This window comes from Girardinichthys multiradiatus, chromosome 8 (assembly GCF_021462225.1).
Source record: "Girardinichthys multiradiatus isolate DD_20200921_A chromosome 8, DD_fGirMul_XY1, whole genome shotgun sequence".
In the NCBI taxonomy this organism is placed as follows: Eukaryota; Metazoa; Chordata; class Actinopteri; order Cyprinodontiformes; family Goodeidae; genus Girardinichthys; species Girardinichthys multiradiatus.
Window position 1 is genome coordinate 27,323,662 of NC_061801.1, and position 13,505 is coordinate 27,337,166.

Here is a 13,505-nt window from a genome sequence, read left to right on the forward strand (position 1 = left end):
ATCTTTTACAACTTTGCAATCAGGATATCTGAACTTCAGAATGTCATACTGATAACCGTCTTGTCATATCCGTACCTGGTATCAATTGTACTAATCATCTTTCTGTACCTGCATTGTTGTTCATTCACTGTACTGAACAAAACATTTAAGGAATAGCAAAACTAATTATATATGTACTATAAAGTTTTTTTTCTTTCCGCTATGATTCTCTGTTCTGTAGTTTTACTTTCTGTCTAGTAGTTTCTTTCTCTAGCAGTTTATTTTCGTAAATATGTCACTGTCATATACAAATAAAAACAAAATCATAATTTGAAGATAGATACATTTTCTTTTTAAATGGCAGACAATGTGAAATATTCCTGCTAAGTGTGAGGCTCACAATTTAACGTGAGGATGGAGCTCCTGCCAAGCTGCAGAGTAGACCTGCTTATCTCAGAGCCCCACATTTGCCTTTATTCTCTTCAACACACACATGAACTCAAAGAGACCAACACATCAGTGCTCATAACCAACACACACAAAGAGGAGAGATGACCTTTCCAGAGTGCTGGAGCCTGAGTGCTATTATCAATCTACTTAAAATCCAAGGACCACTTTTGCACACACAAACACACCATATCTATGGTGAATTCCTGGAGACAGCCAAAAAGCTTCCTTTATAAATCCTAAAACTATAGCTTCCCTCTGAAATCTACGTTCCTAAATAGCATCAGCTCCTCTTGACTGCATAATCACATCCACGTACCCACGACACAAGGACATACACACACAGAAAAACCTCACACACTCCGAACCGATCCTAATTGAAACGGTGACACTCTCTTTCATTGAAGTGACTGAGATAAGGCCATTAACAGCATGAGGAACAAGCGCAGCACAATAATTGCAGCTTCCCAGCCTGTGTGGTTCAGGATGTAAAATGTTGTTGGAAACATTTGGGAGAGTTCCCACTAAGAGTTGATTTTGACTCTCCAAAACTCTATAGCCAACAACAGGAGAGACATGGGGTGGATTTGGATACCCTAAAGACATGTGCTGGTATTAAGATATCTGTTACTTGCTTTTATTAGATCTAAACACAAGCAGTGTCCTCTTTAGCATCTTGATGGGCCTGGAAATCCTGTTTGTCTAATTTTTTTTGTTTTGTTTGTTTTTTTATCTTTTAAGATGTCAATTAGGAAATCTCAAACAATTTTTCATGCATTGACAAGAATACAAACTTGACTTTATGAGTCACATTTCTGAGGAGTAAAATTTCAGAGAATGTATCCAACATTTTGTTACAATGCCGGGTTTATCTTATGCTTGTCTGCCTTCTCAAAGCTGTGTTTAACAGAGTGGTCGTTGCAGATTTTATGAGCTGTAGCTAATGGGAGCTTCTGCAACCATAAACCAAACCGAGAAGAGGGAGGGTGCCAGCAGATCTATGTATGTAAAGCTGTGCTTCTTGACTGCGGGGGGCAGTTGTTGGCCCGCTGCTGTGATGACCATGTAAATCAGCGCAGTTAAGTGGGACTCACTGACAGGAATCGACCCTGCGAGCCAGCGGGTGCAGAGATAACGGTGTTGACATTAAGGCGACCGAGTGCGTGTAGCTGTGATAGGACTTAGAGCAGAACATCACAGGTTCATAGGTTATTGTAGAGATTCATGGTCATGTTGTTCCAGATTGACAACTGTATGTATATTAAAGATTGATTTACAAGTTACTTGTACAGTGTATTCCCTTCAAGCATGATTAATAAATCAGATAGATTGTGATCCAGTTTGCCTGTAACAACCTCAGGTGTGAAAATTAGATTGCATTCAATTTGAGCACATTAACCTGAAGCTGAACAGCAACAATACTAATTGACTTCAGGTATTTTGCAGAGTTTGATGTAACTTAGCATTGTTTATAATGGCCTTTGAGCAAATAAAACATGGATGCAGCAACACTGATACAAAAAACCTTTGTTTATGAACTATAATTAAAGAGGATCTCCATTATGCATGAAACATGTCAACCATTTACAACTGATTAAGTCTGGTAATTAGAGGATTAATCTGAAACTTCTACAATCATTAAATTACTTGTCTCTTCTTCTCAGCCACATTGTTTTTATCAATATCTCATCATCCAAAGCAATATTCAGTTAAGTTTATTTGTTCTGCGTTAAAAAAAAAAGATCACAAATGTCATTTCAAGACACTTTACAAGATAAACCAGTCCAATTAAGATCCAGTTAAATCCAAATTCAACTCGTTCAGATTAACATTAAATTACACACGGTCCATTAATTTCTAAACCTTATATATTTAAATGTAGATGTTCATACCAATGATCATGCCAGTTAGTAAAAAGGTATTCATCAAAAAAAGCCCAGCCGATTACATTGAGTCATTAACATTTTACCAATCCCTCTTACTGACCAAGTCCTTAGTATTGTGACGGTGGAAAGAACCGCATCAATTTAACAGGAAGAAAGATCCAGCAGAACCATCTCAAACCTCTGCTATCTGTCGAGATGACAGGAGGGATACACACACAAAAAACAACTGAAAGTTAATGGGAGCAGCAGCTCAAAAACCAAATGTTTTCATACACTGTAAAAAGACAACCTCAGTTTTTCTTACTATCAAACATGAAACCAGTCTAAACTTTTTCTGTTTTATGTCAGTTAGGAAATATTTCATTTAATACAACAGAGAGAATATTTTTCAGAGAAACTACTGGTATATTCCTTCTTCACTTGGCATGGTTGCATCATTTTAGCCCAGAAAACATCTAAATTTAAATTTTTGGCTTTACAAATATTTTATTTGTGCGAGTGGGCAACGTTTACTTTAGGGTAAATGCTCAATTAATTGCACTGAAATTGCATACTCATTCGCAAACCTATATTTTTGTTTACATCTTTCACTCACTTACAAAATGAAAGAACATTAAGCTTTTAAACAATGTGTTCTAACCTTCCAGTGTGTATGGAGGCATCTGTATTTATCGTTGTGCATACATTTAGTACACCGACAGATTGTGGCCCACTCTTTGCAAAATTGTTTCAATTCAGCCCCATTAAAGGGGTACTCTAGCAAGTTTAAGGTTGTGCCACCTCATTCTAATCTGATTTAAGTTCAGACTTTGACTAGGCCACTTCAGCAACTTTAATTTAATTGATTTTTAGTTTTTTTTGACGTTCGGAGGTGGACTGGTTGGTTAGTGTCAGATCATTGTCCTACTGCATAACCCAAGTGGCTTGAGCTTAAGGTCACCAACCGAATTTTGGACATTTACCTTTAAGAATTTCTGGTAGGCAGCAGAATTCATGATTCCATCAAATACAGCAATTTGCCCAGGTTCTGAACCAGTAAAACAGCCCCAGAGCATTACACTACCCCCACCATGTTTGATTCACCACTGTTCCATGTTATCTTAATTTGTGAATAAGGATATGCTAGAGACCTTCGCCCTTAGAAATGGGTTCTTTAACACTTTTCAGACTGACAGATGCTAATTAATGTTTCTCAGTGTTGTTCAGTTTATGTAGCCCGGTCAATGATGGATTGTTTTTTAAATCTGTTTGCCCACTTGATGTTGTCAGAAAGGTTGTTTTTAGGTGATTTCTTGATTCTACAGGTCAAGCAGGAATCAGGGCTTGGTGTGGCTAATGAAATAGAACCAGAAAAATGTGGTTTATGCATAATTGAAGAAGGGGAGGAATGTATTTTCACATAGGAGCAGGTCAGACTGTATATCTTTTTGCCCTTTGAATATTAAATTATCATTTCAAAACTGCATATTAGCATTTATTTGATCATACTAAACGTTTAATTGTGACAAAAAAGTAGAAATAGAAGATATCTGTAGGGGGGAAATATTTTTTCGCATGCACTGTACACCTTCACATGTCAATGGTGCTTGTAGACCACACACTTGCCAATTACACTCCATTTCACGCTCCACTAGAACCTACCAGCTGGCAGGACCGTGTTACATAACCACATTACACAGCATTTACAACTTACAGTGTGCACTAATGTTCAAACACTCTAATGCAAGAAAATACAGAGCAAAAATCTGAGAAACTTTCAATATGAACAAACCACATAGGACCACTACAGGGGAACGTGGATATAAAAACACTATATGACCATTCATGTTCATCACTTCCATCACTTCTATCCATCAGCCCCACATCTGTCATTAATGCCCTGCAGTAAAAGCACATCAGTTCAAGGTGCTGTGGCCAGTTACACATGCTACTTTACTAAATGGAGCAGAATCTGTGACTTTCCTCTCTTCTACAGCCTGTCTCCTCCAAGCTCCTCCTGTCTCTGCAACCATCTGCTATAAATTACATGACTTAATGCCAAGGACAAGACTCACTAGAGCAATATCAGTTGTGATAGAAGGTTAGTCTTCATCCATGTGTTTGGCCAAGGTGCACGGTACACCTTTAGTTTATTTAAACTTAATTTAAGAACATATTTGCATGTGTGTGTGTTTAGATAGTAGAAATGATAAAATGCTCTTTAGTGTGTTAAAAGTGTGAAAAGAAAAATAAGAAAATGAGGGCAAGAAGGTGCTAAAACAGCAGAGGTAGATAAAAAGCTTCTATTAATTTTAGGAAGCTGAAGTGAAAACAAAGGTTTGTTTGTTCAGGCTGACAGCACAAGCCTTCATAGTGAAACCAATACCCATAAAAACAGTCATCAACTATAAATACCATGCAAAAACATTTCAAAAGTGCTGGTTGGAGGGATGTCACAGCTCTTTAGCACAAAAGGGAACCATGAAAAAATAAACTTCAAAAACCTCAAAATAGTCCTTGAGAGACAGAACAAGCAAGACGGGAGAAAAAAAGCAACAACTCAGTGCCTTCTCTGCAATATCTAGCAGCCTCAGGAGGAATGCATTAAAAATTCATCCTATGATTTATCTGTACTCTGCTTGGCAAGCTGGCCTCGCCACACTCTACCATCCTGCATTTTTGTGCGCACTTGTACTAGCCGTTTCTCAAATTACCAAACATGCACAACGTCACACAGAGATATGAAAGATAGCAGGGTACACATGCATCAAAATATAGAAACAAAACCACACTAATGGATGCATCGCAATATCAGAAATATTAGCACCAAGCCTATCAGCTGCCCTAAGAGCTGGAATATTTTGCTGGAAGCCATCAGTATTCCCAGACGGTATTGTTTAGGCAAGAATGTTGTTCTGCTATAATCAGTCAAGCCCATAAACCATCCTCCAAAACATCAACACACCATCTAACCTATACTAAAGGTCTGGGTTGTGTATCTGTGTGTTTCTAGACATTGCTCCTGGTAAAGCACAGACATGGTTTATAGGCTCTCTATAACATTTTATGACCTGGCTTCTAAAAGCAGGTGCATTTTTGACAAACATATACTGGACCGAGTAGAGAAATATTGACATATATACAGACCTTTAAATAAAATATAAATAAATAACTTGGTGAGTAATACAACATGGGCATAAAATAGTGACACGGAGGAACAGATAAATACATTGTTGTAACACAAATCCTTTTAATAAAGTTAGGTTAGCTTTTATAGATAAAAAACAAAAAGTTTTAAAATATGTTATACTTACTTTTAAAGCAAAATTTTATAAAATTTACACAAGCTATCACACTTAAGGTATCACAGTTTTTACACAGAAATTTAAAACAAAATTACTTAACATGGTCTAATTGGCTTTAAACAATATAATAGATATTTAATTATATAATCTCTAACAACAATTTACTATTACTTTGATTTTGATTAGAGCCGCACAGTAGACACATGCTGTGTGCAATATCACAATAGCACAAAGACTGCTGGGATGCAATATTTGGTGGGGTAATATATTCAAAGTGCCATGCATGCAAATTCTTCATATCAAAATTAACTTTGGCAACATGACGACTGACAATTTCAACAGCTTTGAAACTGTAACGGTTTAAAACCGAGTAACGCCTTGATACCAGTCTCCACCCCAGGTCTATCACCTACTGATATATATGGTAGGTATGTGTACTGTTAACTACAATGGAAGGGGTAAAACATTTAGACTGAGAGCCATTTTGCAAGTAACACGAACATTTTCATGGATTTCAGCTGTTTAGGGACCCTAAATAAAAGTTATCAATCTTTCTTGCTTATCCTTTCCTCTCAGTCATTACCTTCTTCAGCTTACATGTAATGTGGTGACAGACTCTTGACTAATTGATGCAGAAAAACTGCGTCCCAGTTTCTAGTGGAGAAAGCGATAGTGGACAGGAAAAATGTAGTCTTTTTGTATAATCTCTGGATTGTCTACAAGATCTTTTTAACGTCCTTTTTAAAAAATTCCGCTTTGGAAATGTCGATTTTTCTCAACAAAATCACTATTTTCTTGTGGATGGAAAGTGAAAACTCAGTATAAAGCCTCAAATTTTCAATATGGCAAGGAATCGCCTCCTTATTTCAGCAAATTAATGCCAAAATGTTACAAAAGGGTAATGCAACACAGAAGGACACACTTTCCATTCAATATTTACAGTAACTTAAGACTTATAGAGTTTAAAATCATACTTTATATGTCATGTCACTTTTGTATTATTTATAATAATTCTCAGTGTGTAGTGGTGTGCTTTTCCCCAACTGAATTGAGACATGAGGCTATGGTGCAGGGAAATGTCTGGAGAACTACCAGACAACTCTGGGGGCTTACTAAGTGGTTTCTTCCTAACTATGTGCAGTAATTCAATTCAATTCAGTTTTATTTACTGTATATAGCGCCAATTATCTGGACTTAGGCAACTAATAGTCCTTCTCTAATTCAGCTAGGTGTCTTCTGTTATTTTCAACAAAAAAAGGTAAAGTTGGTAGTCTCCATCCAACCTTGACCTAACATACATGTCTTTGGATTGTGGGGGGAAGCTGTAGTACCAGGACAGAACCCACAAGTGCATGGGGAAAACATGCAAATTTCCTGCAGAGACGACTTGTTCGGGATTTGAATCCACAACCATCTTGATGCATGGCAACAGTGTTAACTACTGCATCAACCTGAAATATATGCTGGCAGGAATAATGTTATAGTACGTAAAAGGAAACACCCATACAACATATCAGACTGTGAAAAAGTATGCACTTATAGGTGCACAAAATAAATAAAGAAGCAAAGTGTAGGCTTGTGTATTTGTTGAACTTCTATAGTAACATCAGTGAAAATAAGTTGTTTAGTCTGTTGTGTGGATTGCATTTTGACACCATTGCCAAGGTCAGCATTTGCTGCATTACCCTAAGTCAGGAGTAATCACAGTACTGAGTTTGCAGCACGGGCATGCACTGGTCTCATTACCCTTGGTTATTTATGAGCTCAGCTATGTTTTCCCTTTGTGCAATGTTCAACCTCAGCACCTGCAGCAACATCTTGTTTTCTTTCAGAAATGCACTTTTCTCCTCTCCAGCTTTTTTTTATTCATTCTTCTGCCTCCCCAACAAACGACTCTTCCACTTATTCACTTTTTTGAACCAATTTTTCTCCTCCCCTCTCTTGTTCTAGTTTTTAATAATTCATATTTTGTTCAGCCCCCCCCATGGGAGAGGAGCATCCACTGTCACAAGCCAAGATCATTAATCAATCCCTCGCCCCGCACACATTTTACCTCAACCTTTCTGCTCGTAACATCCATTTTCCACCCCTCCCCTCTATTTTGCACATCTCCTATTGCTTTCAACAGTCTTTTTACCTTTTGTTTCATATTATTCTGTCTATCATTTATGTTTTTATGGTCTTATTTGCTTCCTCGTCATTTTCTCATTCCTCGGCTCTCTTTGATCCTCTGAACCATCCAGTACTGAAGTTCCTTTGAACAACATTTCTGTGCTCCTGTAAAAGGCCTCTTACGCATCTTCTAACATAATGAACTAACTCATTGCTATATTTTCACAATTTCTAAACCTGCAAAATATGCAGATAAAAGAGCTTTTATCAAACATGAATATTTATGCACAAAATGTCAGGAGAATATTAGCAAGACAAAGCACATTAATTACATCTAGAATTATTAATTATGCAGTGATATTAATGTAAAAAAGAAAATCCAAAAGGTCACAAGAAAAGGACTTGACACTATGGAAAACTCAGTCATGAATACAAAATCTTCTACACCACTTACACATCCTGCTAATAAGATATAAAATAATGCATTGAAAAGCATTAAATAAAACCATGTTTTATTGAAGTAGGTTTAATTTAAGTTTATGCAGTAGAGAAAAAAGAAAGTTTTGAAATACCCACAAAATTGTTATTTGCCAAATTTACTTTCAACTTGAAAGAGGTTTTTAGACCACTGAGCAACAGTCCAATCCTTTTTTCTCCTAAGCCCAGATAAAACACTTCTAAAGGTCTCTCTGGAGCTGCTTTTCACAAAGAATGCTAAAGTTGTAACTCATGTCCTGGATATGTCTGTGTGTGGTGGATCTTGAAGCACTCCCTGAAATACTTGGGCTTTGCCTCACAATCCTCTAATGGTTGTGGTAATCACCTTTGGTTGTGCAGCTTTTTCTGTCACACTTTGTCCTTCCACTCCACTTTCCATTAGAATACTTAGATACAGCACTCTGTATACAGGCAGATTTTTCAGTAACGACCTTGTGTGGCTTACCATAATTGGGGAGACTGACAATGTCTGGACAACTGTAATAGTTAAGTTTTATTTTCTGCTCCTATTCACCTTTGCCACATCCGTTTTGTTACATTTCCTTATTGTTCAATAGTCCTAACATATTCTCTCTTCTTACTCGACCACCCACTACATTTGCTCCATTCTCATTGATGTATGAGCATTCCTTCGCTATCTGCTCTAAACAAGCTTTTATCACACATCTATTTCTCAGCCCTAAGACTCACACTATGTGTATTACAACTTATCAGATCGAACTCATGGCCTTTAGTCTGAAGAAGTCATTTCTGCACTGTGGATAATCCACAACCCCACACAGAAATCTCTGACACCTACAAAACAATCAGTGTATTACCATGCCTGCAGGAGGAGTGGTCACTTGTTTCCTTCCTGCTGACGCCCACTTCTGGAGTTTGCGGGCGTGTGGTGGGACGCGGAAGCAAGGTTACTCGTCAGGATGTTGATGGCGAGACGTTTCTGCTCCTCATGTGCTTGTCTCTCACTGTGGCCACTCGAGAAAGATGGTTTCTGATGGATGAACAACAGGATGACAGAAGGAGAAAAGTTTGATCATTATTGGAACTGAGTAAACACTATTGCCAAGATATTTCTTTTAATATTTAAAAACGGAAATACACAAAATATGGTGTCTTCCAAAAGGTATTCACGTCCCTTGAAGTTGTTTACATTTGAACACATTACAACCACAGACTCCAATGTGTTTCATTGGATTTTTATGTGACAGAGCAATACAAGGCCGTGCATAACTGAGGATGGAAAAGGAAACAAGGTTTTCAAAAACGTTTTACCAACAAAGAATCTAACATATTGCAGATGCATAATACTCTTCCTTACTAAATGCATTGTGGAACTGCTTTAATCTGCAATTGCAGTTTATTCATAGAGTATGTCTCAGTCTCTACCACCATTGCATATCTAAAGACTTTTTTTGCTTATCCTTCTTTACAAAATAGCTCAAGTTCAGCCAGACTGGATGAATAGTGTATGTATGGTGATTTTCAAATCTTGCCACAGATTCTCAACTGGATTCAGATTTGGACTTTGACTAGGCCATAGTAACATGTGAATAAGCTTTGATCTATAACACCCCCAGTCTTATTTCAAAGGAGCACATTTCCATGTGTTTAGCTCCATCTAATCAACTCTGACCAGCTTCTGTTTTTCCTGCTAAATAAAGGGATCCCCAGAGCAAGATGCTGCCACCACTGTGTTTCAGTCTTTAGCCTATTAAATGTAGTAAAAAACGGTCAGATATGCCATCATTGGATCAGGGCACCTTGTTCCACATGATCACACGGGTGAGCACTTTATTAATAGGGTGACTACTGAGGGCAACTGGTTTCACAGGATTTCACTTGGGGTATTAGAGTAAAGGAGGGCTGAATACAGATGCATGTAACACGTTTCACTTCTAAAAAATTTGAAATCAATTTATCATTTTTCTTTCACTTTACAAATAATTTCTACTTTGTTTTTATTACAATTCCAATAACCAACATTATAGACATTCAACATATCTGGTTAATACCATACTTAATGAGACAAAAGGTGGACAAATTCAAGGGACATGAATACTTTTCCAAGGCATTGTGTGTAAAAACTCAATAGAAAGGCAACAGCAGGGTCAACAAGACTCTACTGATTATTCCCAACACGCTCTGTTGACTTCACTGTTTAATCCTGGAGAACTCTGCTTCACTGACACTTTTACTTTAAATTTCCACTCTCACACCAACACATTTGTCTCTGCAGAGGTGCAGGATCTGTCCTAGTGTAAAGGATCTGACAAGTCCATGTGCAGAAAGCTGTAGACACACATAGGGCAAAGACATGCAAAGAGCCTCATAGGCCCTTATTCATATTTTATGAGCTGAAAATGTTCTGATGGAGGGGGACGTTAAACAATCATGTACTTGTTTTCATTCACTGGCTTACAAACTTGAGCCCAACTCACCCTCCTTAAGTCATTAATACAGCTACGAAATTAACAAAAATGTATTCTATTATTATTTTTCTTGTTATGGGAAATTTGTAGATTGTCAAACCCACTAAAACTTTGTAGTCAGTGATTTTTTTTATGTTCAGTTACAGCTATTTATTAATTAACTTCTAACCTTTGATTTACACTTTTTTTTTTTTAGCAAATTCATCAGATGACATTCTGAGCCTTATTCTATTAGGTTTAAAAAAATAATGTCCCCACAGAAATCTTCTATTCTTGGGCTTTGGTGCCGTTTCCATCAGATTAAAGTGAAAAAATAACAAAAAAAATCACATACATTTATGACAAGGAACAAAAAAATGGTATATTATGGTAAAAGCAGCCTTAGAAACCTCTCAGAGCACTTTGCCTGGGAATCTGAAAAGAGGAAAATCTCCTAACCTTGGCCCCAACATTAGATATCCGTTGCAAAGAAATTAGTTCTCCAATTTTATGGAATTCCATAAGATGAAAACTTTTTGAAAACAAAAAGAGAAAACAAGGGAATTAGATGAATACATGTAGAAATTTAAATAAAGATGCAAAACATCAGAATATAATTCTGCACTGTGACCTGACCAAGAGAAAAAAAATATTTAGATTATGGACAATTTTCCTGAAATCCTCCTGCATCTCTTATTTGCTTTGTATCATGAGCACCTGGGCATTTATGTGGTAGATTGTCGTTCCTAGAGAAGATCTCCTGGATGATTAAACTTCGAGAAATAAAAAGTCTGAGATTAAAAGAAGATAAAGTGAAATGGCGAGATGTGGGAAATGTTTAGACAAAACAGAGAAGTAGACAGTACTGTAAATGATCATGGACCGCTGCATGCAGGAAAAACAAGAGAAACGCTAAACAATAAGACAAAAACAAAGTGGGGGACAGAGTGGAATCGGATGAGCAACAACACAGATATTGAGCTAACCCCTCGAGTAAACGGACTCCAGCAGAAGCGGCTCATTTTCTCCCCAGCCCTTCGCCTCTAAGCTGTTGGCCCTGGGCCGGTCACAATGACAATTACCTCCTCAACACACCTGGCAGTGGCGGAGTCTGTGTCCCAGCACTCGTGTTCAGCCAGTTGCCTCAGAGCCAGCGCTTATTGCTGAAGGCGGGTAAGCCCTCCTCCAACATGACTTGGCCACTTAAAGACTGCATGCACATGATTATAGTGCAAGCACACAAACACAACCGCTCAGCCAAGAGGCATAAAGCACCGTGCCAGACCCCATTTGATTTTCATTATCAGAACAATTCAGTGATAAACAACAATTTCATCTCACAGTATCTTTCTCACAGCACTTTCCTTCTACTTCTTTCTCAGAAATTAGCATCAAGTTTGCAAGAATAATAAATTCATGTCATTTTTGATTGTAAAATATATTACACAAAATGGGAACCAAATGTTTATTAAATCAAACTCTAAATGAAACTCTCAAGAATAACAGCATGTGGCCTACAGTCTGCACATCATCTTCAGCACCCTCTGGGAAATTAATGAAATCAGGTTCTCAAATCCATGGTTTCTTGTTGGCTGTGCAAACGTTACAGCCAGTTTGTTAATAAATTCCCCTGTGGTTTTGTCTTTTTTGGACTAAAACTGATCAATTATTAAATTTTATTTCCACACACTACCATAGTGCTCCATTTTTCTATTTCTCTTTCATTCACACCATGCTGGCTTTTAATTAAATTGTGATTGTGATTCTCCTGAGAAGGAGAGGAGAAAAGAGGCAAAGACTGCCTGAAAACCTGCCTCATTAACACCAGAAAAGGTTGGTGGACATTAGCATGAAGGCACACATCTGGGTGTGCACGGAGACATCGAAACTCCCATTAACTCTATCATGTCCCGCAGTTTTTGCATCAATTTCCTTAAGAACTTCATGCATGAGGAAAAAATAAATAAATCACACACCTGTGCTGTGTCCTTCCTTCTCCGGTCAGACACAGGAAAGGGAAATTTTTGAAAAGGGGATGGAAAAAAGTGAAAGATGACAGAAAGATTGGAGAGATTGTGAATCTGCTGAGGAAGCTGTGGGCAGCAATTTACACCTTTCTTATCTGATAACCGTCAGACAAGATGAACAGCAGTGGAGACAGAGAGGCAGAAGACAGTAGACCGAAGCAAAGATACAGTCCTAATTAGAGTTAGCTAAGGTCATTTTCACGATGTGATTCCTCTTAGAGTTAGGGTTTATGCTAAATAATGCAACCAGAGGGAGTTCTCTTTTTTAGTTTTAACAGAAGCTAAGGGATTGGCTCCTTTATGTTGTTTTATTTTGCGGTGCACACAGAACTATTCAAAATTTAGATCAATACCGTTACTGCATATTTTCCCTCTTATGTTTGTTACTATTAGCATTTATCCCTTTTCTAAAGTATGTTTGGGTACAATTCAGTGAAGCAGATCTACAGCAAAGCTCAACATTGTAGAGACATGCGAATATATAAATATTAATGAAGCTGCAGTGAAGCCAGTGCATTTTTAGAAATGTCTTTTTCATTTGTCAATTTCTCTCATGCATGTATTTCTAAGTACTTTACATATCGTGCGATCTCTGCTCAAAAAAGACAAATTTTAAGATTCAATATAAAAAACTGCAGTAATTTGGAACCTAGAGCACCTTTTGATACAGTTTTGACAGTGAGATTTTCTTGTAGCCACTTCATGACATGAAGATCAACCCACAGCTCATCTGCTTTACTTGAAAAGCTCTCCTCTTTCCCATTTTCAAGAGTAACCAAGAAATTGGTATCTGTGTTATTTCTTTATAAAAGAAAAGTGACTTAATGAAGTACTAATTAAACGTTCCTAATGGTGAATGGAGGG

General features: G+C 37.4%; 1 protein-coding gene across 5 annotated transcripts in view; it reads right to left on the reverse strand.

Annotated features, from left to right (window-relative positions):
- The window catches only part of LOC124872341 (spermatid perinuclear RNA binding protein), a 119,561-nt gene that overhangs the window by 50,311 nt on the left and 55,745 nt on the right, over window positions 1-13,505 (reverse strand). For all 5 annotated transcript variants that reach the window (XM_047372220.1, XM_047372221.1, XM_047372223.1 and 2 more), the window contains exon 3: window positions 9,025-9,197. In XM_047372220.1, the coding sequence (XP_047228176.1) occupies window positions 9,025-9,027 (3 nt within the window). In that variant the 5' untranslated portion in view covers window positions 9,028-9,197. The remainder of the gene's footprint in view (window positions 1-9,024; window positions 9,198-13,505) is intronic.